The sequence below is a fragment of the Pongo pygmaeus genome, chromosome 23 (genome assembly GCF_028885625.2).
Source record: "Pongo pygmaeus isolate AG05252 chromosome 23, NHGRI_mPonPyg2-v2.0_pri, whole genome shotgun sequence".
Lineage (NCBI taxonomy): Eukaryota > Metazoa > Chordata > Mammalia > Primates > Hominidae > Pongo > Pongo pygmaeus.
Genome location: NC_085931.1, coordinates 52,805,525 through 52,829,441, shown reverse-complemented (window position 1 = coordinate 52,829,441; position 23,917 = coordinate 52,805,525). Strand labels below are relative to the sequence as shown.

The 23,917-nt window shown below is 48.0% G+C and overlaps 1 protein-coding gene across 1 annotated transcript in view; it reads right to left on the bottom strand.

The window, feature by feature from the left end:
• The window catches only part of SREBF2 (sterol regulatory element binding transcription factor 2), a 79,366-nt gene that overhangs the window by 10,130 nt on the left and 45,319 nt on the right, over positions 1 to 23,917 (bottom strand). Inside the window, exons 5-14 of the mRNA XM_054469946.2 lie at positions 22,867 to 23,088; positions 21,440 to 21,554; positions 21,167 to 21,348; positions 19,487 to 19,679; positions 18,782 to 18,963; positions 15,909 to 16,185; positions 11,893 to 12,062; positions 3,955 to 4,123; positions 2,286 to 2,403; positions 28 to 137 (exon numbers count right to left, since the gene is read on the bottom strand). Of these exons, the coding sequence (XP_054325921.1) occupies positions 28 to 137; positions 2,286 to 2,403; positions 3,955 to 4,123; positions 11,893 to 12,062; positions 15,909 to 16,185; positions 18,782 to 18,963; positions 19,487 to 19,679; positions 21,167 to 21,348; positions 21,440 to 21,554; positions 22,867 to 23,088 (1,738 nt within the window). The remainder of the gene's footprint in view (positions 1 to 27; positions 138 to 2,285; positions 2,404 to 3,954; positions 4,124 to 11,892; positions 12,063 to 15,908; positions 16,186 to 18,781; positions 18,964 to 19,486; positions 19,680 to 21,166; positions 21,349 to 21,439; positions 21,555 to 22,866; positions 23,089 to 23,917) is intronic.

Genomic DNA, 23,917 nt, shown 5'->3' with positions numbered 1-23,917 from the left:
GACTGTGGGCCACCCGCAGGTGCTTACCCAGGGCGGACTTGAGCACGGAGCTGCTGGAGAGTGGGGGGCTCACAATCCCCACAGAGTCCACAAAAGAATGAAGTAATTTCAAGTACTCCAGAGCACTGGAGAATTCACTAGGAAGAAAAGAAAGGGTCCCATGTACATCAAAACATATACACAAGGCCCACCTCATGGCCTAGCTGTTCAGCTCTCCAGCTCTAAGATCCAGTGGCCATTTCTGTCCCTTTCCTGTCATTCCAGGCACACGCAAGCGCTGTCTATGTGCACCCTTTGTATTCCTCAGGCATCCTTCCTCCGTATCTCTGGGCTGTCACTGACACTCTTCCCTCTACTGGGGGCCTTTCCCTAGCATCCCCCACAGCCTACCCTCACTCCTCTCCTTAAGCCCCAAGTCCAGTGTCATCTCCTCCCAAAAGTTTTCTTATCTCCCAGGCAGAACTGCCCCCTCCCCCTCTCCTCAGGTGCACCCCAGTCAGGATCTGGGCCTTGTAGGAAAGTGACTTTGGGGCCGGGCACGGTGGCTCACACCTGTAATCCCAGTACTTTGGGAGGCCAAGGCAGGCGGATCACTTGAGGTCAGGAGTTCCAGACCAGCCTGACCAATGGTGAAACTGCCTATACCCAGAAATACAAAAATTAGTCGGGCGTGGTGGTGCGTGCCTGTAATCCCAGCTACTTGGGAGGCTGAGGCAGGAGAACCGCTTGAACCCAGAAGGCAGAGGTTGCAGTGAGCCAAGATTGTACCACTACACTCCAGCCTGGGTGACAGAGTGAGACACTGTCTCAAAAAACTCCCCAACAAACAAACAAAAATAACAAAAAACAAAAGTGACTTTGGCACCTATCTGCCTCTCAGGTCTTACTCTGTGAAAGAAGGACTGTGCTCAGTAAGTATGTCAGAGAGAAAAATTGCCCGGCACATTCCATGAGGGGCTGGGTCCCCAAGATGTCCAGGCCAGATGTGTCTGCCTTCTGCTGAGCTCATCACATTTCATTCCCATCCCCTTTCTTTCTTTTTTTTTTTTTTTTTTTTTTGAGACAGAGCCCAGAGAGCCTGGGCTCTGTTGCCCAGGCTGGAGTGTAGTGGCACGATCTTGGCTCACTGCAAGCTCCGCCTCCTGGATTCACGCCATTCTCCTGCCTCAGCCTCCCGAGTAGCTGGGACCACAGGCGCCCGCCACCACGCCCGGCTAATTTTTTGTAATTTTAGTAGACGGGGTTTCACCGTGTTAGCCAGGATGGTCTCGATCTCCTGACCTCGTGATCTGCCCACCTTGGCCTCCCACCCAAAGTGCTGGGATTACAGACATGAGCCACCGCACCCGGCCCCCATCCCCTTTCAACAGGCCCCTGCTCCCTACCCCAAAAAGCAGAGCAAGCTAATGAAATTCCTGACTTGGTCCAAGTACTGACTCCACTTGGTAAAGGGATACATAAAAATGTGCGCACCTGCCAGGCATGGTGGCTCATGCCTGTAATCCCAGCACTTTGGGAGGCTGAGGCGGGCGGATTACCTGAGATCAAGAGTTTGAGACCAGCTTGAATGACATGGTGAAACCTCCTCTCTACTAAAAATACAAAAATTAGCCGGGCATGGTGGTGGACGCCTGTAATCCCAGCTACTCGGGAGGCTGAGGCAGAAGAATCACTTGAACCCGGGAGGTGGAGGTTGCAGTGAGCTGAGACTGGTCCATTGCACTCCAGCCTGGGCAACAAGAGTGAAACTCCATCTCAAAAAAAAGAAAAAAAAGAAAAGAAAAAAAAAAAGGCCTGGGTGCGGTGGCTCACGCCTGTAATCCCAGCACTTCGGGAGGCTGAGGCAGGCGGATCACGAGGTCGAGACCATCCTGGCTAACACGGTGAAACCCCCTCTCTACTAAAAATACAAAAAATTAGCCGGGCATGGTGGCGGGCACCTGTAGTCCCAGCTACTCAAGAGGCTGAGGCAGAAGAATGGCGTGCACCCGGGAGGCAGAGCTTGCAGTGTGCCGAGATCGTGCCGCTGCACTCCAGCCTGAGTGACAGAGCGAGACTCCGTCTCCAAAAAAAAAAAAAGGCACACTTGGTCTAGAAGGAAAGGCCAGGTCAGAGTTAACATAGGGCTCTCATTTTTGAGAAATTAAATACAAAGGAACCATTTGATTGCCCTGCCAACCCGATGCCAGGGCTTGTTTCCTTCCAGGAGTGCAGGCCTTCAGGCTGTCCTGGAGTTGCCTGCGTGGACAGGTCCTAAGGCAGGGGGACTGGTCTGGGGACTTTACCAGCTCTCTTCTTCCTGGTCTCCAGCCTTCTTCTTGGCCTGAGGTTTCACCAAGGACTCTATAGCTCGCTCCAGCAGGTTCTTGCAGAAGGCCTGGTGGACCTGCGCAATGGGGTCCGCTGGAAAAGAGACAGGCAAGGAGGGTTAAATGGAGCTCATGTATGAGCCCACTTTGTCTTTATGGAGAGAAACTCCAAACACAGCCATGCCCTGTGAATGGGGATCAGATCCCCTTTCTCCACCAAAGCCCAGAACTACTGTGCTAAACAGTTGGAGGCTGGGGGAGAGTGTTCACTCCCAGGCTGAAGAGCTCAAGACTAGTTCTGGATGAGCTCCGGTGGGGAGGGGGTGTGGGGGAGGGTGCTGTGTCTCCTGGCACAGTGCTCAGTACTCTAAGGTTGGGAGCTGTCAGGTGGAGTTGGATCAGAAAACAGAAAATGGAATGTCTCAGAGGATTTCTCTTCTTCATGTGGCTAAGGAGAACCACCAGGCAAGGAAAAAAAGGTGGTAGCTGCTGCCACGCTCATGACAACGAAGAACATGCTCCAGTTTTTCCAGAGCCTTGTCATGGAATGTGCCATCAGCAGTGACCTGTCTGAACTGGCTAGACATGGGGCCTTGCAATGCTTGGATAGCTGACTGTCACCAGCAAGTTTCTTTACTGGCAGGCCTCAAATCACCAGCCCCTTCTCTCTCCTCACATGTGGCAGATATGTGGGCCTCGATCTAATGACCAGGAGAAGGAGGGACACTTATGAACATATTCCAGGTAACAAGGCCTGGAGCCAGAGACTGCCAGAGATGACAAAGCCACTGAGAAGTCCATGTCTAGCCAGCAGGGGTGGAGTAGAAAGATTTAGGATTGCTTTTGCTTTCATCCTTTATATTTTGGTGTTGCACACAATTCTCACGTTGAGCAATAAAGTTATTATTTAAAAAAGAAAAGGATAGTGAACCCCCCCAATGTGTGACACACACCCCTGTACCTGTAGAACCTTACTCGCCCCACAGACTCCAATTCTGAGAGGGGAGGAAAAGTACAGCAGAAAGCAGACAGCCACTGAGCACTCAAGGTCTAAGTCAATCCTGACCAGCCTCTACTGCTCCAAGGGTGGGCAAGTCGACTCCAATCACTATCAAATGCCAGGGACAGAAAGCCAGCACTTCCTTCCAATGCCTGAAGCCTCGTCCCTGTCACCACTCTGAGCAGTTGATGACCGCCTGCCACCTATTGTTCCCGAACTCTCCATATATGTCTGTCTGCTCTCCCAATGGGAGAGACCTGGAGGCCAGGGAAAGCAAGCCTCACACATCCTTTGTGTCTCCAAAGTGCCCAAAACAAGGGCTAAGAGTACACTTGGAGCTTAATCACAATTTATTACTGTGTGATGTAAGGACCATGGGCTCTGAATGTCAGAGAGCAGAGCTGCACACCCAGTTTAGCCACTGACAATTTCTGATCAGGCTTGTGAACTTAGGCAAGTTACTCAACCTCCCTGACCTTCAGTTCAAACAAACAAACAAACAAACAAACAAACAAACAAACAAACAAACGGACTCAACAAGATTAAGAGACAACCCGTGTCTCCGCGTGTCTGGTGCAGTGACTCTGTAGTACCGGTGGTTTGCATGGCTTTCTCCAATTCTGAACGGCTCCAAGGTATTCTCACCTGGGTTCCTCTGGGCACAGTATAGACTCTCCTTGGCAGCTGACTTCACAGACCAGCTCCGCTCCATGAAAAACTTCTGGCCCAGGGGGTGGCAGAGCCAGCGCAGGGAGTCAGGAACAGCACTGTGCTCGGGGCCACACAGGCTCTGGGCTCGGCTGAGGAAGTAGCTCTGTGGAAGGACAAGGACCAGGGGTAACACCAAGGTGGCAGAATGCTGGCTGCAGCCACTGTGTGGTGCAGAAAGCACCATGGTGGAGGTGGGCTGGCGGGGAGACTGGGAAAGATCAGCACAGGGCTAGAACTCCCACAGGTACCTGGAAGTAAAGCCCACCATGGAAACTAGGGCAAGCCCACCAGTAGAGTATGCTGGACTTGCTGACTAGGTCCAAATCCCAGCAGGAGGGCAGGGAGTAGCCACAAGGCACGTGTGGGGTCCCTGCTGCATCCTGTCCTGCTGGGGCTGCCTAATCCTACTGGCATTCAACCTGCAGGGTAAACTAGGAAGGTGGTTTCCCAAGGAGGGGTCTCAGGGGCCCCCTGGCTGCTGTACTTTCCCCTCGGCCCCGTGAATGCCAAGCCAGGCAGCCCCTTCTGTCCTGGGACTTTTTATCATGTCATTTTAATTACATACCTTTTGGACTATTTTAGGCAAAATTCTTCTGCTTTGACTAATTTTTCTTTTACTTTTACTTTGCGTGTAAAGTTTAGAACAGTGCTCGGCACATGGCCAGCAGTCAGGGTCACATAAGATGGCACTGGAGTGAAGGGGCAGCTGGGAGGACAGCCCAGGCCCTGTACAGGCAAGTATCTGTGTGCGGGTGGTTGAGAGACTCCCCCCACAAAGCTGGCCCTGCAAGGGCGGCCCCCTACAGAAACCCCACGTCACCCCTGCATGAGCCCCTGACGTGAACACCAGCCTGCGAGAAAGAACAGAGGCAGATCCTGGAAAGCCTCTTTGTGGGACAATTCAAAGAGCCAGGGCCCCGGTCACTGGGCCCCTCCTCCACTTGCCGGGATAACATCATTCCAGGACCCCACTGACAAGAGCTGCAGGGACAATACTATCTACGTTTTCAGTTCTGTCACTTTTTCAGTGAGGATATTTTCACACTAACACCCATGACCTCCAACCCATAACCACTCCCGAAACAGGCCAGGGTGAGTGAGGAACTGAGGAGAGAAGACAGGAGGGAGGGAGGGAGAAGCATAAGATAGAAAGCCCAGGGAGCCCAGGGGCAGGGCTGCCAGGCCGAGGCCCGCAGACATCGCTTCCACACCCCAGCCCTTGCCCCCACAGGAGCAGAGCTGTTTCATGGTCTGGTTCAGTCTGATGGTTCTGACCTTTACTGCGCTCTAAGTAGCCATCAGCAAATGTTACGGCTTCAGAAGACTTGAATGCCAGGGTCAGAAATAGCACTGTCTGAGTGTCACTCAAGTACACAAACAGAGAAGACTCTCTCTCTCCAGGGGGAACCTGGAGACACTGCCTGAGTCTGAGAGAAAACAACCGGTTCTGTAGACACATACTCACAATCTCAAGGCAGCTTATGAGATGAGGCGGGGTGTTTCACTTACATTTCTAATCATGGGACCAGTGGCACCAATAGTCCGCCCTTCCTCTTTGCTAACCAGTGTTGATACTGGATATTGGAGAACAAATGTAGAGGACCCTTGTGACCCTCTGCCAACCTTCCACAAAGCACTCACTGAATCTGAGCTGATAACTGCAATGGTGGGAGAATAGCAGTTGAGGAGCTGAGCAGGGAGGGAGGTTGGGGGATGGTGGCCTGATTCCAGGGCTTCGGAGGTCCCAGAACATTCGAATGGTTGACTCCAACTCTCTTTCCAAGAACAGCCAATTCCACATGTCCAATCAGCAAGGGAGGCTGGTGGCTGCTCCAGGAGAAACTGAGGACCAACTGGTCCCTCACAAGGGCCCAAATGTTACAAGTAGAAGCAAAGCCTAGTCCAGGTCATACGGCAAGAGGAACCAGAAAGGCAAATGTGGAAATCTCTAAGTTAAAATGTATTTTAAGCTTAATTCTTTTCTTTTTTCTTTCTTTTTTTTTTTTAAGACAGAGTCTTGCTCTGTCACCCAGGCTGGAGTGCAATGGTGTGATCTCGGCTCACTGCAACCTCTGCCTCCTGGGTTCTAGCAATTCTCCTGCCTCAGCCTCCTAAGTAGCTGGGATTATAGGCGCCTGCCACCGCATCCAGCTAATTTTTGTATTTTTAGTAGAGACAGGGTTTCACCATCTTGGCCACGCTGGTGGCTTGGCCTGTAATCCCAGGCCAAAAGAAAAAAAAAATTTTTTTTTTTAAAGTTTTCTTAAATTTTATAGACGCCAGAATCCTCCCCAACTGGGGCCTAGGAGCCTCCCCCTGTAACTCATCTGCTAATTGCCTGATGTGAAAGAGGCTGTGGCAAGAACCCCACAACTGTTTAGATCCTAAGAGCCACTCAGTACCCCTGGGCCAGTCCCAACCCCAGGTTGTGTCCCCCAACATCGGTCTAACCCCATGGCTCTCAAATCGTGTGCCAAGGCAGTCTGAGGTGCCACAGCAAGTGATCAAGGGAGACATTGGCTATTTTAAACTTTCGAGGAAAACAGTGATGCTCAACATCAGCTGGGCACTATAAGTGACTAGATGGGGAGAGCCTGCAGCCTCAGCATTGAGATCACACTAGCTTCCTTTGGAGATGTGATATCTGTCATAGTACTGTGTGAAAAATCAATGTGGAAAAGAGAGAGTGATGGTTGCTAGTCTGATTCCAAAGTTTGAGGTGTGCAGTGCTTGACAGGTTCATGTATTGGTAAGAAACATAGTGAGACCATGCTTGTGAAGAGCCACTTCACTCCAGCCTGGGCAACAGAGTGAGACTGTATCTCAAAAATAAATAAATAAATAAAAGAATATTTTGGATTCTTAATAACCATGATTTCTAAGAAATTATTAAGAATCCAAAATATTCTCTCTCTTTTTTCCTTTTGAGACAGAGTCTTGCTCTGTCACCCAGGCTGGAGTGCAGTGGCACGATCTCGGCTCACTGCAACCTCTGCCTCCTGGGTTCAAGCGATTCTGTCTCAGCCTTCCGAGTAGCTGGGATTACAGGTGCGTGCTACCATCCCTGGCTAATTTTTGTATTTTTAGTAGACATGGAGTTTCATCATGTTGGCCAGGCTGGTCTCAAACTCCTGACCTTAGGTGATCCACCCGCCTCAGCCTCCTGAAGTGCTGGGATTACAGGTGTGAGCCACCGTGCCCAGCCTCTTTTTTTTTTTTAATAGAGACATGGTCTCACTATGATGCCCAGGCTGGAGTGGAGTGGCTCTATTCACAGGTGTGACCATAGCTAACTGCAGCCTCAAACTCGTGGTTTCAAGAGATTCTCCTACCTCAGTCTCCTGAGGAGCTGGGACCACAGGTGTGTGCTACCACTCCTAGCAAAAAATATTATTTCTTCTTTCAACTTCATATATGATTTTTTCAAATGACCACTAAGCTGTTAAGACAATTTAAATACCTATTAGGATGTTCAAACTTAACTACTTAACAGAGGCCAGGCGCGGTGGTGCATGCCTATAATCCCAGCACTTTGAGAGGCTGAGGTGGGCAGATCGCTTAAGCCCAGGAGTTCGAGACTAGCCTGAGCAACATAGCGAAACCCTGACTCTACAAAAAAAAAATACAAAAATAAGCTCGGTGTGGTGGTGTATACCTGCAGTCCCAGCTACTCGGGAGGGTGAGGTGGGATGATCACTTGAGCCCAGAGAGGATGAGGCTACAGTGTGCCGTGATTGCACCACTGCACTTCAGCCTGGGCAGCAGAGCAAGACACTGTTTCAAAAAACGAAAACCAGAACCGTTAGGTATTTCTTTTGGCTAAGGGATGCCATGAAAAATTTACTGAGACATAGTGAGTAGAGAAAGTTTGGGAATCTTGAGTCATGAGTTGAGCAAGTTTGGGAACCTCTAGTATAAACCATTTCCACAGAGGCCAGCCCTCCACTTGCCCCCAACACCTGGCTCATTTGTAGCTAAATATATCTCACCAAATTCAAAGCTTCTTCCTTTATAAGAAAATACTGAGTCTCTTTATCCTCTCAAGAGAAGTAAACAGAGAAGAGCAGTTACTTTAAAGATGACAGTTCTCCTTTTTCCATCTTACTGAATATGCAAATTTGGTAATACTATTAAGTTTCAAATATTTATATCCTTTGACACAGCATCACCATCTCTACAGATTTGGTCTGAGGAAACTCTTATAGAGGTGCATGAAGACAATGGACAAAAATGTTCCCTAAAGCACTGTTTTATAACGGCAAATCCTGGAAACAACCCAAATGTCCATCAGCAGCACCAAGTACCTCTGTAGAATGAAGAGGCTACAAAGAAACACCCAAAATTCATCGTTAGTCACTAAATCTGGAAGACCAACACTTCCAGAAATCAAGATGTAAGAGAAAACTCAGCCGTTAGGGTTGGGTGGTGGTGGTGCAGTGGAACAGACTGGCAGATCTGGAGGCAGACCCACTGTACACGGATCCTTGATTTATGAAAAAAAGGTGCCACTTGGTGCAGCAGGGGAAGGACAGTTTTTAAAATAACAGGTTCTGCGTCAGGTAGATATCCTTATGGAGAAAAACAGATCTTGCACTCCTACCTCCAACTCTTATAAAAATTAATTCCAGGTGGATTAGGTACGTATGTGTAAAGAGTAAAAAATAAAGCTTCTAGCAGACAACATAGGAGAATATCTTCATGACGTTCAGGTAGGACAAAGATTTATTGAACAGGACTTAAAATGTCTAACTGTAAAGGAAAAGACTAATAATCTGGATTTCACTGAAATTAAGAGCTTGTGCTCTCACTAGACACCATTAAGAGAGAATAGGCAAGCCACAGAGTGGGAGAAGGTATCTGAAAAGCAAATATCCAATAAAGGGGTCATCTCCAGAATAAAGAATTCCTTTAATCAATGAGACGACAGATACTCCAAATGAAAAAGAGGTAAGACTTGAATTGAATGTAACAAAACAGACTATCCAAATTGCCAATAAATGTAAGAAGAGGTGCTCAATCTCATTAATCACCTGGGAAGTACAAATGAAAACTACAATGAGATACACTAGAAGGGCTTAAAAAAATTGACATTATATGTATTCGGTAAGGATGTAGAACTGGAAGTCTTGTTCACTGCTGATGGAGTGGAGAATGGCCAACAATTTGGAAATACGCACAACCTTTGACCCAGCAATGCCATTCCTAAAAATGCAGTCACGTTTCCTGAAAGGTGTGTGTACAAGGAGGTTCACAGCAGCACCCTTCATAATAACCAAAGCCAGAAAGCAACTAAAAAGTTCATCTGCAATAATCTAGTCATACAATGGAACACTATAAATATGAGAACGAACAATTTATAATTCTACATAACAACATAAATGATTCTTACACATGATATTGAGCAAAATAAGTCAGACACAAAACAGTGTATACTGCCAGACTCTCCTTATATTAATATAGTTTAAACAGAGGCAAAGCATCTGAGGTGACTAGGATGGTAGTTACCCTTGGAAGGCTGGAAGGCTTGGGGGAAGGGGCAGGTTAGTGATTGCAAAGGGCCCAAGAGAAGTTTCTGAGGTCTTGGTTCTGTACTTTGATCTGTCTGCTGGCTATAAGGGTGTGTTTACTCTGTGGAGTCACTGAACTGTATATTTATGATTTGTATACTTTTTGACATGCATATTGTAATCTTTTTTTTTTTTTCTTGAGACGGAGTCTCACTCACTCTGTCACCCAGGCTGGAGTGCAGTGGTACAATCTTGGCTCATTACAACCTCCTCTTCCCAGGTTCAGGCGATTCTCCTGCCTTAGCCTCCCAAGTAGCTGGGATTACAGGTGTGCACCAACACGTCTGGCTAATTTTTGTTTGTATGTATGTATGTATTTATTTTGAGATGGAGTCTCGCTCTGTTGCCCAGGCTGGAGTGCAATGGCGCGATCTCCGCTCAATGCAACCTCCACCTCCTGGGTTCAAGCGATTCTCCTGTCTCAGCCTCCCAAGTAGCTGAGATTACAGGCACATGCCATCACGCCTGGCTAATTTTTGTATTTTTAGTAGAGACAGGGTTTCATCATATTGGTCAGGCTGGTCTTGAACTCCTGACCTCAGGTGATTTGCTCGCCTCGGCCTCCCAAAGTGCTGGGATTACAGGGGTGAGCCACCGTGCCCGGCCTTCCCAGCCAGACTTCTAAGCATGTACTTTGATAAGTTTACTGAAATGATGAACAATAGGCAGATTAAACTCCAGTGACAAAATTCAGAAAAGTGGTTACCTTAGTTGGGGCAGGAAGAGCAGGGAAGGCCTCAAGAAGGCTTCTGGGGGTGCTGGGAATGTTCTACTTCTTGATGTGGGTGGGTGTTGCGTGGGTGACTTCACTTCAAGCCATAAGTTAAAATGTGGGCATTTTTCTGCATGTATGTTGTATTTTGATAAAACGAATGTCTTCAAAACATTTTTGGGGGGCATGGAAGTTACAAATGTAATGACATCAGCCCAGAGCACTTCAATAAACCGAAAAGGAGAGAGATCTCATCAATGGCTCCTGCTGTCAGCCTAGATTCACCTTTTCCAGAAAGCCCACCCTGACTTCCCCCAAGACCAGCTGAGGAGCTCACCCTAGCTCACACTGTCCTGAAGACCCGGTCCCAGGAAGATTTGTCGAGGGAAGGTTGAAATGAATAGGAAAAATGATGTGTCTTCATTGTCTGTGGACTCCCAGGTCGTCTAGCCCACAAGTGAGGATGGGGTTCACTCCTCATGAGAAGATCAATGTCAAGCTCAAGAAGGGCTGCTGTCTAGATTCCTTGCCAACTATGCTCCCTGAGGACAAGGCAAATGTCCTGCTTAGAGAGGGTGCTCAGTCATATTTGCTGAATGAGTGAATCAAGGGATGAATCTCTTATATGTGGTCACCAGAAACAGAGGTAAGACATAAAAAGTATCACTTCTCGGCCTTCTGGCTAAGACCAACTGTAGACATAAAGAGTACACTGGGCTTCCCTGCGCCCTTTGTCCCCTAGACTATCGTGATGTACCTCAGGAAACATATCAGTGTCACTACAGGGCACGTTCTGATTCATTCTCAGCTCATCTCTGCTGTTACTGAGATACGGAAACAAATAGAGATGTGGTAATGCTTGAACATACCTGATGTATTCAGCAGTCTACCCACAGTGGGACACAGTAAAACGTACCTGTTTCTGCTAGAGTAAGAGAAAGCCTGAGGTCAGCATGTTGTGAACTAGCTGATAACAAGGACCGGGAATTACCCATTTGAGAGTTCCCAAGGCTGGCTCCTAGCCAGGCATATGGGAGGTGCTTGATAACCACAATCCCTGCCCTGGTCTGACTTGAGCTCCTTGTAGACAGGCACAGGTTTTCTTTTACTTTTATTCTTTTCATTTTTCTTTTAACTCTGTAGCTTGGCAAAGGCACCGGCTTTTATTTCTGGATTCACAGTGCTGTGATCAACACAAGATGCCCAATAAATACCTTCTGAGTAAATAAAAGAACCAGGAGACATAACCAGGGGATTCTAAGAATTTTTATGACCACTTGAAGAACAGAAAAGTTGCATATTAACCCCCAAGTACAGTAGCTCTGCTATTGCCGAACCAGTCTTCCTATTACCTCAGGGGACCAAAATGTCCTGCCTACAAGGCTTATGGTATTAAGGCCACAAGGGGAGGAATTTTGGTCTGTTTTATCGGTTGCTGGGAGTCCTGGTGAAATGAGCGGCTGAATGAATCCCTACCCCTCTAGGTGGGCAGCACCTGACAGGGAAGGGGGCTCATAACTGCTTCTGCATCTTAACTCCTGGCTAGGTAAGTGCTCAGGGGAGGTTTACAGAAGGGAACCAAAGGGTACTCACGGCCAGGAAGCCCAGCTTGCCTCCACACCGGGTCTTGAGCCCCATGGCAGCAGTCAGATGGATCTCAACCAGTGTGCTCGGTGGGATCTTCTCCTCTGCACATTCAGCCAGGTTCACGGCACACAACGCCATGTGTACATCGGAACAGGCGGATCCTGCAGGAAGCTTCCCTAGGGTGGGCAGAAACAGACACTATCGTTGATGGAGCCCCAAAACCAAACTTTTTCCTGCTCTCTCCAGCACAATCAAAGTAAGAGAGGAACCAGGGCAGAAACGAGGTGAACTCTGTGATCAGACAGGCCTGATCACAGGATGGGATGCCAGGCTCTGTGATGTACTGGCTGTGTGTTCCTGTCTACCTCACAGGGTAGCTGGGAACATGGCACCCAGTTCTGTCGCACCCAGAGCTGTCACGATTGCAGGTTGTTGTATAGGACTCAGAGGCGCACAGTGCAACATTTCCCAAAACAGTGTCAGCACAGCCACACTGTGTGTTTCCAAACATTCAACAGAGGTAATGAAATTTTTTTTAGATGAACTGATATGAATTTATTTTCATTAAAAAACCTTCACAATGTGGCTGGGTGCCAGTGGCTCACACCTGTAATCCCAGCACTTTGGGAGGCCAAGGCCGGCGGATCACTTGAGGCCAGGAGTTCGAGACCAGCCTGGCAAACACAGTGAAACCCCATCTCTACTAAAAATAGAAAAATTGGCTGGACGTGGTGGCACACGCCTGTAATTGCAGCTACTCGGAAGGCTGAGGCAGAATTGCTTGAGCCTGCGACGCGGAGGTTGCAGTGAGCTGAGATCGCGCCACTGCACTCCAGCCTGGGCAACAGAGCGAGACTCTGTCCCCCAAAAAAGCCAAAAAAACCCCGCCTTCACAATACACAAACACATACCCGTTTGAGGGGGAAGTGACATAAACTGAGCAAGGACAACTGAACACACGTTGGGTTAGTGGGTGGGAGGCCAGGAAGGCTTACCACACCCTCCCCTATGAGAGGTGCACAGTGGCCCATCTGGGGCTGATCCCCTCATCAGGGAACAAAGTATCCTTGCACAGGCACAGGGGCCCATCACAGCTCTCGTGAGGCTTTCATACTGTTGCCGGCTTTGGTCCTCGCTACAAGGGCAAGCAGTCTCCTTGCCTCAGGGGAGGAAGTGCCCATGTCAAGGTGCAGACAGTGGCAAAGCCAGGCTTCCCGTGCTCATCCAGCCCCGTGTTCCCCCTCCTGGGCTGCTTTGCCTCCCTGTCTTTTTATCAGCATAGGAGATCTCAGCCTCCACACTCCATTCTGTACTAGCCTCAGGTGTTCCTCCTGCAGGAGACACAGGGAGGGAGGTGAGAGGGCAGTGTGGCAACCATACTGTAGTTACCTCTGTCCCCTCAGTGTCTCACACTGGGAATGCCAGTGAGTATGGAAGGAATGAGTGATGTAAAGCTTCTCAGCTGGAATTCTCCAGAACTTGGCAGCAAGGAGGACACAGCCTCATCAGAGACCTGAGTATGGGCTTATTCTGTCCCAAGGGCACACTGAGGAACAGACAAGATAACAGTGGGGCAAATTTGCAGATAGGGACCTTCTGCTAAAATTCTACCATGAGCCCACATATTAAAGCTGCACAATGGCCCCACTGTCTCATCTCCTGGTCACTCCTGCATCACTTGCCTGGCTCTGTTCCACTTTTGGCTGAAGCTCCTTACTGCCACCAAGGTATGTAACACCTTCCAGTTACCACATCCTACTGTTATTCCTGGCCGTCATCTTACTGGGTGTCCCAGCAACAATCTCCCCTCCTCAACTCTCTGCCCTTGCTCCTCCAACACTTAGCATCTCAGTGTCTCCTCAGACCTCTCCAACTGCTCCTCTCAGGCAGCCTCTGCCCCTGACTCCTCATCCTCTAACTGTTCAATCTCTGCGTGCATGTGCAGTGGCACAATCACAGCTCACTGCGGCTTCGATCTACCTCCCAGGCTCACATGATCCTCCCACCATGGCCTGTCAAGTAGCTGGAACCACAGGCGCACACCACAAAAACCAGCTAATTTTTTGAATTTTTTTGTAGAGATGGAGTCTCCCCGTGTTTCCCAGGCTGATGGGAAACTCCTGGGCTCAAGTGACCTTCCTTCCTTGACCTCCCAAAGTTCTGAGATTACAGATGTGAACTGCTGTGCCAGCCTTTATCCTTTATTTTTGAGATGGAGTTTTGCTCTGTTGCCCAGGCTGGAATGCAGTGGTGCCATCTTGGCTCACTGCAACCTCCACCTCCTGGGTTCAAGTGATTCTCCTGCCTTAGCCTCCCGAGTAACTGGGATTATAGGCATGTGCCACCACACCCGGCTAATTTTTATATTCTTAGTAGAGACAGGGTTTTGCCATGTTGGCCAGGCAGGTCTCAAACTCCTGACCTCAGGTGATCCACCTGCCTTGGCCTCCCAAAGCGCTGGGATTACAGGCGTGAGCCACCGCGACGGCCTATCTGTTCTTTATATGAGGGTGTTCTTCTGAATGGCCCCGAGGGTCTCCTTTTCACCACATCTACTCTCATAGGCTCCCTTGCTTTTCACTCTCACCTGCAGTCTTCTTTGGGCTGTAGATCCTGCATGGCTAGCTCACCTCCACATCTCACAGGCAAGTGTCCAAAAGGGAACTCACCACCTTTTCCCTGGAAAGTTGCTCTTCCTTCTGTTTTCTTTACCTTTGTTGGTGGCACCATCGCTCACCCAAACTCCCAAGGAAGAACCAGGGAACCGTCCGGCCGACTACTGTCCCCATCCATCAGTCCAATGAGTCCCCAGTCCAGTCAATTCCACCTTCTAATTTCCTCTCATCTGTCCTTTCAGCATCACTCATCTTCAATCTGCATCAGCTTCTATTTGGCCTCTCTAGCTCTAGCCTTGATCCTCTGAGATCCACTCCTTATCTGCCATAGAGTGAATCTTCTAAACTTTTTTTTTTTTTTGGAGTGTTGTGGTGCATATCTTGGCTCACTGGAGCCTTGATCTCCCAGGCTCCAGTGATTCTCCCACATCAGCCTCCTGGGTAGCTGGGATTACAGGTGTGCATCACCATGCCTGGCTAATTTTTGTATTTTTTGTAGAAATGAGGTTTTGCCACGTTGTGCAGGATAGGCTCGAACTCTTGAGCGCAAGTGATCCTCCTGCCTCGGTCTCCCGAAGTGCTGGGACTACAGGTGTGAGCCAGCTACCATGCCCAGCCTGACTCTTCTAAACTTGAGAAGCACAAATCTGATCACTATTTTCCTAACGCTCTTCACTGAATTCTACTGATACACTACAAGATCCCCAGCCTGGCATCCAAATCCTTCATGGTCTGAGTACTGCCTTTGTGCCCTGGCTCCCTCTAGGACCACTGAAGGCTTATTCTCAAGAGCCACCCCAGGTGGGGCTCCTCCTTGGGAACATCCCTCTGCCCAGAGGCTCATCTCCTGCAGAGCTGGTGACCTCTATGCATCCTTCCATGCAAAGCCAAGACTCTATTTCCCCAGAAAGCCTTTCTTGAAACCGTCCAAACAGGTACCCACTCCCTCCCAACGAAAACATGTTCCTTCTGCTAAGTCTAACATACTCACACTGAACTGTCATTCATTTGCTGACCTCTCTGCCTGTTATAAGCAGGAGTTTACTGAATGAAATAAATGATCATATTTCATTGACTCTAAGATGTCAGCAATTTTAAGTCTCACCATTAATTTAAGTATCACTAAAGAAAAACACTGCCAACTTATCTACAATGTGCCACTGTTTACAGGACACATCCTGAGTATAGTGATGTTATTGTGAAAACATGTGCATCTGAGAACTGATGAGCTAAAGCAAAGAGCCATCCTTACAGCTGTGGAAACAGGTAGAAGCTTGGTCTAGCCACTCTAAAAGAGCAGCATTAAAGGGACTTCAGCTAGGGTACAGAACTGGCAGATCAAGCTAAGGAGAAGAGGTAGCATGAGATGCCTTGCAGCAAGCCAGGCAGCAGCAGCTGCCCCCTCACCTGTGATGTGCAGCTGGTGCAGCCGGTGATAGGCCAGAGCCGCATCCCGGGCGCTGGTCTTAGCTTCATCTTCAAAGCCCGCCTCAGTGGCTGGCGTGGCCCGCCGGCACTGGAAGACTTTCTTGAGCAGCCAGCGCACCAGGTGTAGCTTCTGCAGGCTGTAGCGGATCACGTTCCAGGAGAGGCTGCAGGCCAGGTCCAGGCGGGAAGTGGGCAGTGCCCGGCCCAAAACTGCCAGGCAGGTTTGTAGGTTGGCGGCAGCAGCTGCAAAATCTCCCTACAAAGTATCAAGAGGTGTTAATGGTCACTGGCCTTGCTCCGGCTTTTTGTTTTGATATAGACTTCTACTCCCCCCGCCCCCAATTATCAGAGGAATTAGTGCATACTCATAAAAACGAGGGAAACTTCAGAAAGCTACAAGAAAGTAAAACAAAACCACCTATAATCTCATCCCCCAGGAAGAATCCCTGCTGACATTCTGAGGTATTTCCTTACAGACTTTTTACTCGATTGAGATTGTACTGAGTGCATTCTTTCTTTGAGCAAATGCTGGTCAGAGTTCCCTCAGAGTAGCACTTCTTTTTTTTTTTTTTTGTATTTTTAGTAGAGACAGGGTTTCACCATGTTGGTCAGGCTGATCTCCAACTCCTGACCTCAAGTGATCTACCTGCCTTGGCCTTCCAAAGTGTTGGGATTACAGGCGTGAGCCACCATGCCCGGCCAGCAGTAGCTTTTAGACATAAGATGGTGACACAGATTTAGATGAACTGCATGATCCTTTAGGCTTTCAGGGTCTCAAAGTGCGGCCCCCAGAGGCCAGTAGCATCAGCTCTTAGGAGCTTGTTAGAAATGCAAGCACTTGGACCTTACCCCAGGGCTACTGAATCAGAACCTCTGGTATTGCAGCCCTCTAGGTGGTTCTCATGCCATGACTGCTAAAGTGTTTCTTTTCATTTTTAGAGATGGGGGTTTTGCTATGTTGCCCGGGCTGGTCTTGAACTCCTGGGCTCAAGGAATCCCCCCACCTCCGTGTGAGCCACAGCACCCGGCTTCATGCCTGCTGAAGTTTGAGAACCATGGTTTTAGGCAAACTCACAGCTAAACTACCCTACTCTAGGATTCAGATGAACTAATCTTTGTCAACCTGAGAGGGTCTAATGGAGAGTCTACGGCACTGTACTGGAGACCGCTCGCTTTCTCTCTCTCACTGCTGGAGACTAGAAGACAGGTTATATAGTCTTGAGAAATGAAAGTAAATTCTCCTATTTTCCTCTATTGGGCAGCTGGTACACTATCTGTGCTTTGTTTCCCACATCATTACAGGACCGGACAAAGGAAAAGAAAAGATGTCCTCACAGCAACAGTCTCTAAGGTGCCTCTATCTTTTCAGCCAGAAGGACCTGCACTTGCAGATTCCAAAGGAGGCAGGTGTTCCCTGGCTCCTCCCCTGCCTTTCCCTCAAAGGTGGGCTACTCCCAAGTCCCAGTCTTTGGCTCTTACCCCTCCTGACTCCCCAGTCCAATTCTCCCTAAGAACACTCTGCTGACAGACATGTCTCCCAAACACTCTGGCCCCGCCCCCGCTCAGTCCCCATGGCCTGCCTCTCAATCGCTGCTCACTCTACAGGGGCCTCTTCCAGCTTTTCCAGGCAACATGGCCTATAGATGAAGTCCACTCCATCTTTGAGCCTCTCTTATCCTTGAGTCAATGTACTAATCACTTCCCTTCCAAATATTACACTTCAAATACTTATTCAGTTCAAACCTTTCCTTTTAATTCCAGGTCCTTACCATCATCTTTTACTCAGTCTATGTCATAGAGCCCCCTGACTCAGCCAAGCGTGGTGGCTCATGCCTGTAATCCTAACACTTTGGGACGTCAAGGTGAAAGAATCACTTGAGCCTAAGAGTTCGGGACCAGCCAAGCAACACAGTGATACTTTGTCTTTGCTTAAAAAAGAGCACCCTAACTTGTTTCCATGTTCCATGCATTTCACATCTCCCTCCTACCTATCCTTCACAGCCACCAGAATGATGCTTGTAAAACACACACCTGAACCTGCCTCTAGGATATACATCTTGGGATGTTATGCTCAAGGAACAGGCATCTCAAAATCACATCTATATTCTGAGACCCATAGCCCCAGCAAGGCTGACAGATCCACGATGGCCAATCAGATTTTCACTAATGGCCCTGCAGCTTGCAGAGGTGGGGAGGGCAGGCCCATGGCTCACTGCTGCTGAGGAGTGTTCTGGTTCTTGTTCCTCTTGAAATGTGGATGTTTAACTCTTCCTCAATGCTGTGAGTTGCCCCAGAATTTTTTCCGTAAACTCCCTGTTGATTTCAAATGAAAACTTTCAGCTAGTTTTCCTGCTCAAAAACCTTTCCTGGTTCTATAGAGAATTGGGAATAAAGCCCCAAATCAGTTCCTAGTGAAAGCCCTCTCCAATTTGGGCCCAGACACACTACCAGCCTTTGCCTTCAACTCTCTCTGACATACTCTACACTCAACACACCCTGGAACCTGCCCGTCTCCAAACAGCCTGTCTATTCATGCCTTCAGGTTGGAAGGTCCTTCTGTCATCCCTGCCCTTCCTTCCTGCTCTTGGCAGCCCCGCTCAAGCCCTAGAACCCCTCCCTCAGAACTCGACTTCATTATTCCTCTGTCATACCGGAGACAGATCATCTTGTGTCCCTGGAATTAATTATCTATGCAGAGGCGCCCACTCCACTGCCCTGTGACTGTTCAGCAGCAGGGTCCCTTTTTCCTCTCAGTTACCACAAGCATCTATCGTAGGACTTTCTTCGACACGAGTTGCTGAATTATTGGTCAAGTCTGGGAGAGGATGGCGAAGGGCGGACACAGAACTCACTCTGGCGAGATCCAGGTCTGCCTGTTTCCGGTGCCTCCAGAAGGTGACCGAGGAGCGCGAGTGTGGCCGGATCACTGGCTCCCCATGAACCAGCAGCTTCACAAAGACGCTCAGGACAATCACACCATTTACCAGCCATAAGAGAAGAGTAGGCATCATCCAGTCAAACCAGCCCCCAGAACCTAAGAAGGAGTGTCTCAGCAGAGTCTGCCAGGAAAGGCCTTGCGGAGCAGCCAGGCACCTGACAGACCCCAGCACTATCACAGGAAAGAGCCTTCTACCTCATTTTCAGAAGAAACGGCAAATAATTCTATAATCTAAACAGGGCTAATGACTGTAGCCCTTGTCATTATGGAGCTGAGTGCCACAAAAATCTTTATTAGCTTGAAAGGGTTAAGGCATTGGTTTTGCAACCTCAGATAAAAAACACGATATCCTCCTTCAAATAGGTACCACCCCTCCACCCCAGGGTATTTAGAGTAGTGTGGGTCTCTGATTTGTTTTGCTCATTGTGACTGAACTTGGGCTTGCCTTGTTACTTCCAAAATGGAACTTATGCCAGTCCCTATCAGAAGCAAGCAGGTGGGGGCCCACTATAAAAGCCCTTTGGGACCTGGTAGCCAAGCCAAGAAGTTTGTACACAGGGTCCTTCTCCTGCCATAGTGGTCCAGCCATGCCCAGGTGGTGCAAGGGGCCTCCACCTACCTGACTCGAATGACAGGACACTGCGGCCAGAGCCTGAGTGTGGGTGCTGGTCAGAGTCGTGGGCCCCTCCCCACTGCAGCAGGGAAGTCAGGGGGTTAAAGGAGAGGTACAGGAAGGTGAGGACACACAGAAGAATCCGTGAGCGGTCTACCATGCCCAGCGCCACAGGAGGAGAGTCTGGCTCATCTTTGACCTTCAAAACAAGGCCTCGAGGTTGGAATAAATACTGCATAGGTTTTTACAGCACTTTATAAATACATATATCTATTGAGAAATGGTTATGAGGTTTAAATTCAAGTCTATTAACTCAGGACTAAGGCCAGATGGGAACTGAGAAGCCTATAATTCACCAACATTGGCACATTCACCTGCTTGCTAACTGAGAAAAGTACATGTTCCAAAGAACAAAGGTAGAAGAGATTTTCTTTTAAAATAGAACTCTACCACAAAAGAGAACACACTGTATGATTCTGTTTCTGTATAATTCCAGAACAGGCAAAACGAATCTAAAGTAACAGGAAGCCAATGAATCAGTCATTGTCTGAGGCTGGAGAGGGATGTGGGAAACTACCTGCAAAGGTGTATAAAAGAGCTTTTTGGGGTGATGGAAATGTTCTATTATCTTGATTATAGTGACAGTTACATAGCACTGTACATTATGTTAAAACTCTTGGTACTGTACTTTTAAAGTAGGTATATTTTATTGCATTTAAATTATACCTCAATAAAGTTGATCAAAGACCGTATTTAGTGTGAATCTAGCCAAAGGATTTTACCTGTTCTAAACCCGTACCATCGTCTATATCCACCCCACTCTCCATTTTACGGCAGGAAGGCTGGAGCCAGATCTCCCCTGCACCCCAATGTGTATATAGCATGTCATTTCTTTTCAATATTTTAAAACCATTAAATTTTCTTCTGATGACTCAGAAGCCGAGCTAATTCAATTTATACGTCAAACAGCCTGTTGTTGCCAAACAGAACCACATTTATAAGAATATTTCAAAAACGGAGCTTCCTTAGTAAAATTAAGTATGATACAATAAACAGCTTAGTCAAAAACAAACACTAGAAGGGAACTTTGTGCTTTCAGAGTCAGAAACTGCTGAAGTCAAAATACAGTACAGAACCCAGTGGTCTCTACAGGTTCCCAGGAAGATCATTAGGCTCAGAGCGTCTCTTAAGTAATTCCATTAAACTACCATTGCCAGGGGCTTTGACGATTAAAGGCCCATAGGTAAAATGTTATCTGTTAGACTGCAAATTGTAATCATTTCTGAAAAGAGGACCCAGAGGCAGCCTCATCCTAAACCAACTGATCAGCCTCCCAAAGTGGTCTTGCCAGGCCCATTAAAGGCAGAGTGAAGCAATGAGGTGCCTCCAGCAGTTCCCAACGCCTCCACAACAGCTACTCCGCATTCTCGTTCTGGATCTGGCACTCATTCCTCTCTGACGGGGCCTATCAGCAAGGCCAGTTAAACCTGAGGGACTGTTTTCCCCCCAGAGTCAGTTTTCTCTTTCTTTATTCTCCAGGACCTGGCTAATTTCACAGAATTCCTGTTTTTCTCCAGGCTAGGCCCTCTGAACATGCGGCCTGGCCTCATAACTGTGACCTCCCAGCTACTTTCTTAGGGGAAATGGGAAAGATTCCAGGGTTCAGGAGATTTCAAAAGTCTGTACCTTTGCATCATCCAACAGAGGGCTTCCTGGCTCAGAGTCAATGGAGTAGGGAGAGAAGCCAGCCTGGGACCCTGAGTCAGAGGCTGGGGGGGACATCAGAAGGACATTCTGATTAAAGTCCTCAATCTTCAGGTCCACCTCATTGTCCACCAGACTGCCTAGGTCGATGCCCTTTAGAAGCTCTGCAAAGAAAACCCCACCTGGTGAAAATGATCTGCTTTTACAAAGCCCCACCTGGGCCATGGCTGACAACCCTTTTCTCAGTACACTTACTGTTCTTTTGATTTGCCAGCTTCAGCACCATGTTCTCCTGGCGCAGTTTATGATTGACCTGCTGCAAGTATTTGATGTAATCAATGGCCTTCCTCAGAACGCCAGACTTGTGCATCTGGGTAGGAAGATGAGTGAAAACACAGTGAGACCAGTGCAGGCTACAGGGTGAAAAGAGCAGAGCCCTAGCACTTGGGATGAGAGCATGGCTCTGTGAGAGGAGAAACCAAGCTCAGATGCTGGTCCTCCCAATGATTAGCTGTGCCACTCGGGAGAAGTTATTCCATACCTCTGAACCTCACTTTCCTCCTCATTAACACAGAGATAATGAAAGCGCGTGAATCACAGGCTTGCAGCAGGGCTAAATGAGATAATGAGTGTAAAGGGCTTAGCCCTGAGCCTGGCAAATAGTTGACACTCAATAAATATTAGCTATTGTTCCTACTTCTTATAATAATCCTAGCACCATAACAAACTTTAAGGAAAACAAATGAAAAAACAACCACAGCATTGTTGGACAGTTATCTTTTTTTTTCTTTTTTCCAAGACAGAGTTTCACTCTTGTTGCCCAGGCTGGAGTGCAATGGCGCGATCTCAGATCACTGCAACCTCCTCCGCCTCCCAGGTTCAAACAATTCTCCTGCCTCAGCCTCCCAAGTAGCTGGGATTACAGGCGCCTGCCAGCACGCCCGGCTAATTTTTTGTATTTTTAGTAGAGACGGGGTTTCACCATGTTGGCCAGGCTGGTCTTGAACTCCTGGCCTCGAACTCCACCTGCCTCAGCCTCCCAAAGTGCTGGGATTACAGGCATAAGCCACAATGCCTAGCCTGGACAGTTATCTTAAGGCATAGATTTTTACTTAGGATGTACACCTTTCAGATTTGTAGGCAAGGAAAATGAAATTTTCTTTCAAAATAGGGTTTAAACATAGATAGGTTTTAAAAATAAAATATCCTACTTTCCAAAGACACATTCACTGAAACACCAGAAACATTTGGAAAATCAATTTCCTCTATTTGCTGCTGGCCAAAGACTCAACCTCTTTTTTCTTTCTTTTCCCTAAAAGGTAACCCCTAAACACAGCTAAAACTATGCCATCAGCTGACTCCAAAGTACACACAGTCCTGGAACTACGGAGTGGCAGGCATCTTTCTCTGCATCAGACAGTGGAGTCCCCATCACTGCAGAGCACAGCCGAAGGAGTCAAAGGTCTCAGTGTGTCACTGCCTTATCAACCCTCACCAGTCACTTATGTTTTTTAATATTTTATAATCTTGACATGACACCAAGATGCTTTAATAAAAAAGCACCTCTAACTCGGTCTTGTATTCACACTTACCTTGAGCCTGGGACTTCTCTAAGCTCCTGAGGCAAAAACAGGTAGAGGGGAGATGGTGGAACATAAAACACGATTTTGCTTGGCACCCACCTTGGCGTCTGTCCCCATGACCAGGTCTTTCAATTCGATGATTTTGTCATTGATGGAGGAGCGATATCGTTTCTCAATGATATTGTGGGTTGTCCGCCTTTCTCCTTCTTTGGGGGGCTCAAGCTGCTTGACTCCCCCAGGTACCTGCTTAATGGGCACTTTCTCTTGCCCCATCATTACAGGCATTGTGGTCAGAATGGTCCCACTGCTGCCCACCAGGGTCTAGAATAGGCACAGGTACACAGCAGAATGATCCCTTTGTTAGCCTGCATAAAGCAATGTCAACACAGACCTGCCCGCTCTGGCCAAGTGTTGCCAGACCTGGCAGTACTTCATGAGGTCTGAGACTCTTCCTGGATTAATCAAATCAGGCCCCAAGAAGCCTCAGGAGCCACGGCACCTTGGTTACTACCTCCCTTCAAGAATCACTGCTGATAAACTACACCACAAGAGGATTAACATGGCTAAATATGTTTTAAGTTTTGATCTAGGTATGCCAGAAACAAGTCATATGATTTCTGCTTTGCTGTCAAACTGTTAACCACTTCTAAAGTTGTACATGGTGAACCACGAGTTGGCACCAGAGAAAACTTTCTCCTAGTGTATGACACATTTTTTCCTCTCAAATGACAATTAAGCAAATTACTGCATTTCTTTATACAATTTTGCCATCAAAAAGCTCAAGGGCAGAAGCGACACTCTCAATAAGAGCCATTTGATTAAGTAAATAGGCCAACCATGGAGGTCTCCCCTTTTTATTCTTCATCTCTGTTTTCTCCTCTTATTTTTTCTAACTTTATTTTATTTTATTTTATTTTTTTGAGACGGAGTTTCACTCTTGTTGCCCAGGCTGGAATGCAATGGTGTGATCTCGGCTCACCACAAACTCTGCCTCCCAGCTTCAAGTGATTCTGCTGCCGCAGCCTCCCAAGTAGCTGGGATTACAGGTATGCGCCACCAAGCCTGGCTAATTTTGTATTTTTAGTAGAGATGGAGTTTCTCTATGTTGGTCAGGCTGGTCTCGAACTCCTGACCTCAGGTGATCCACCTG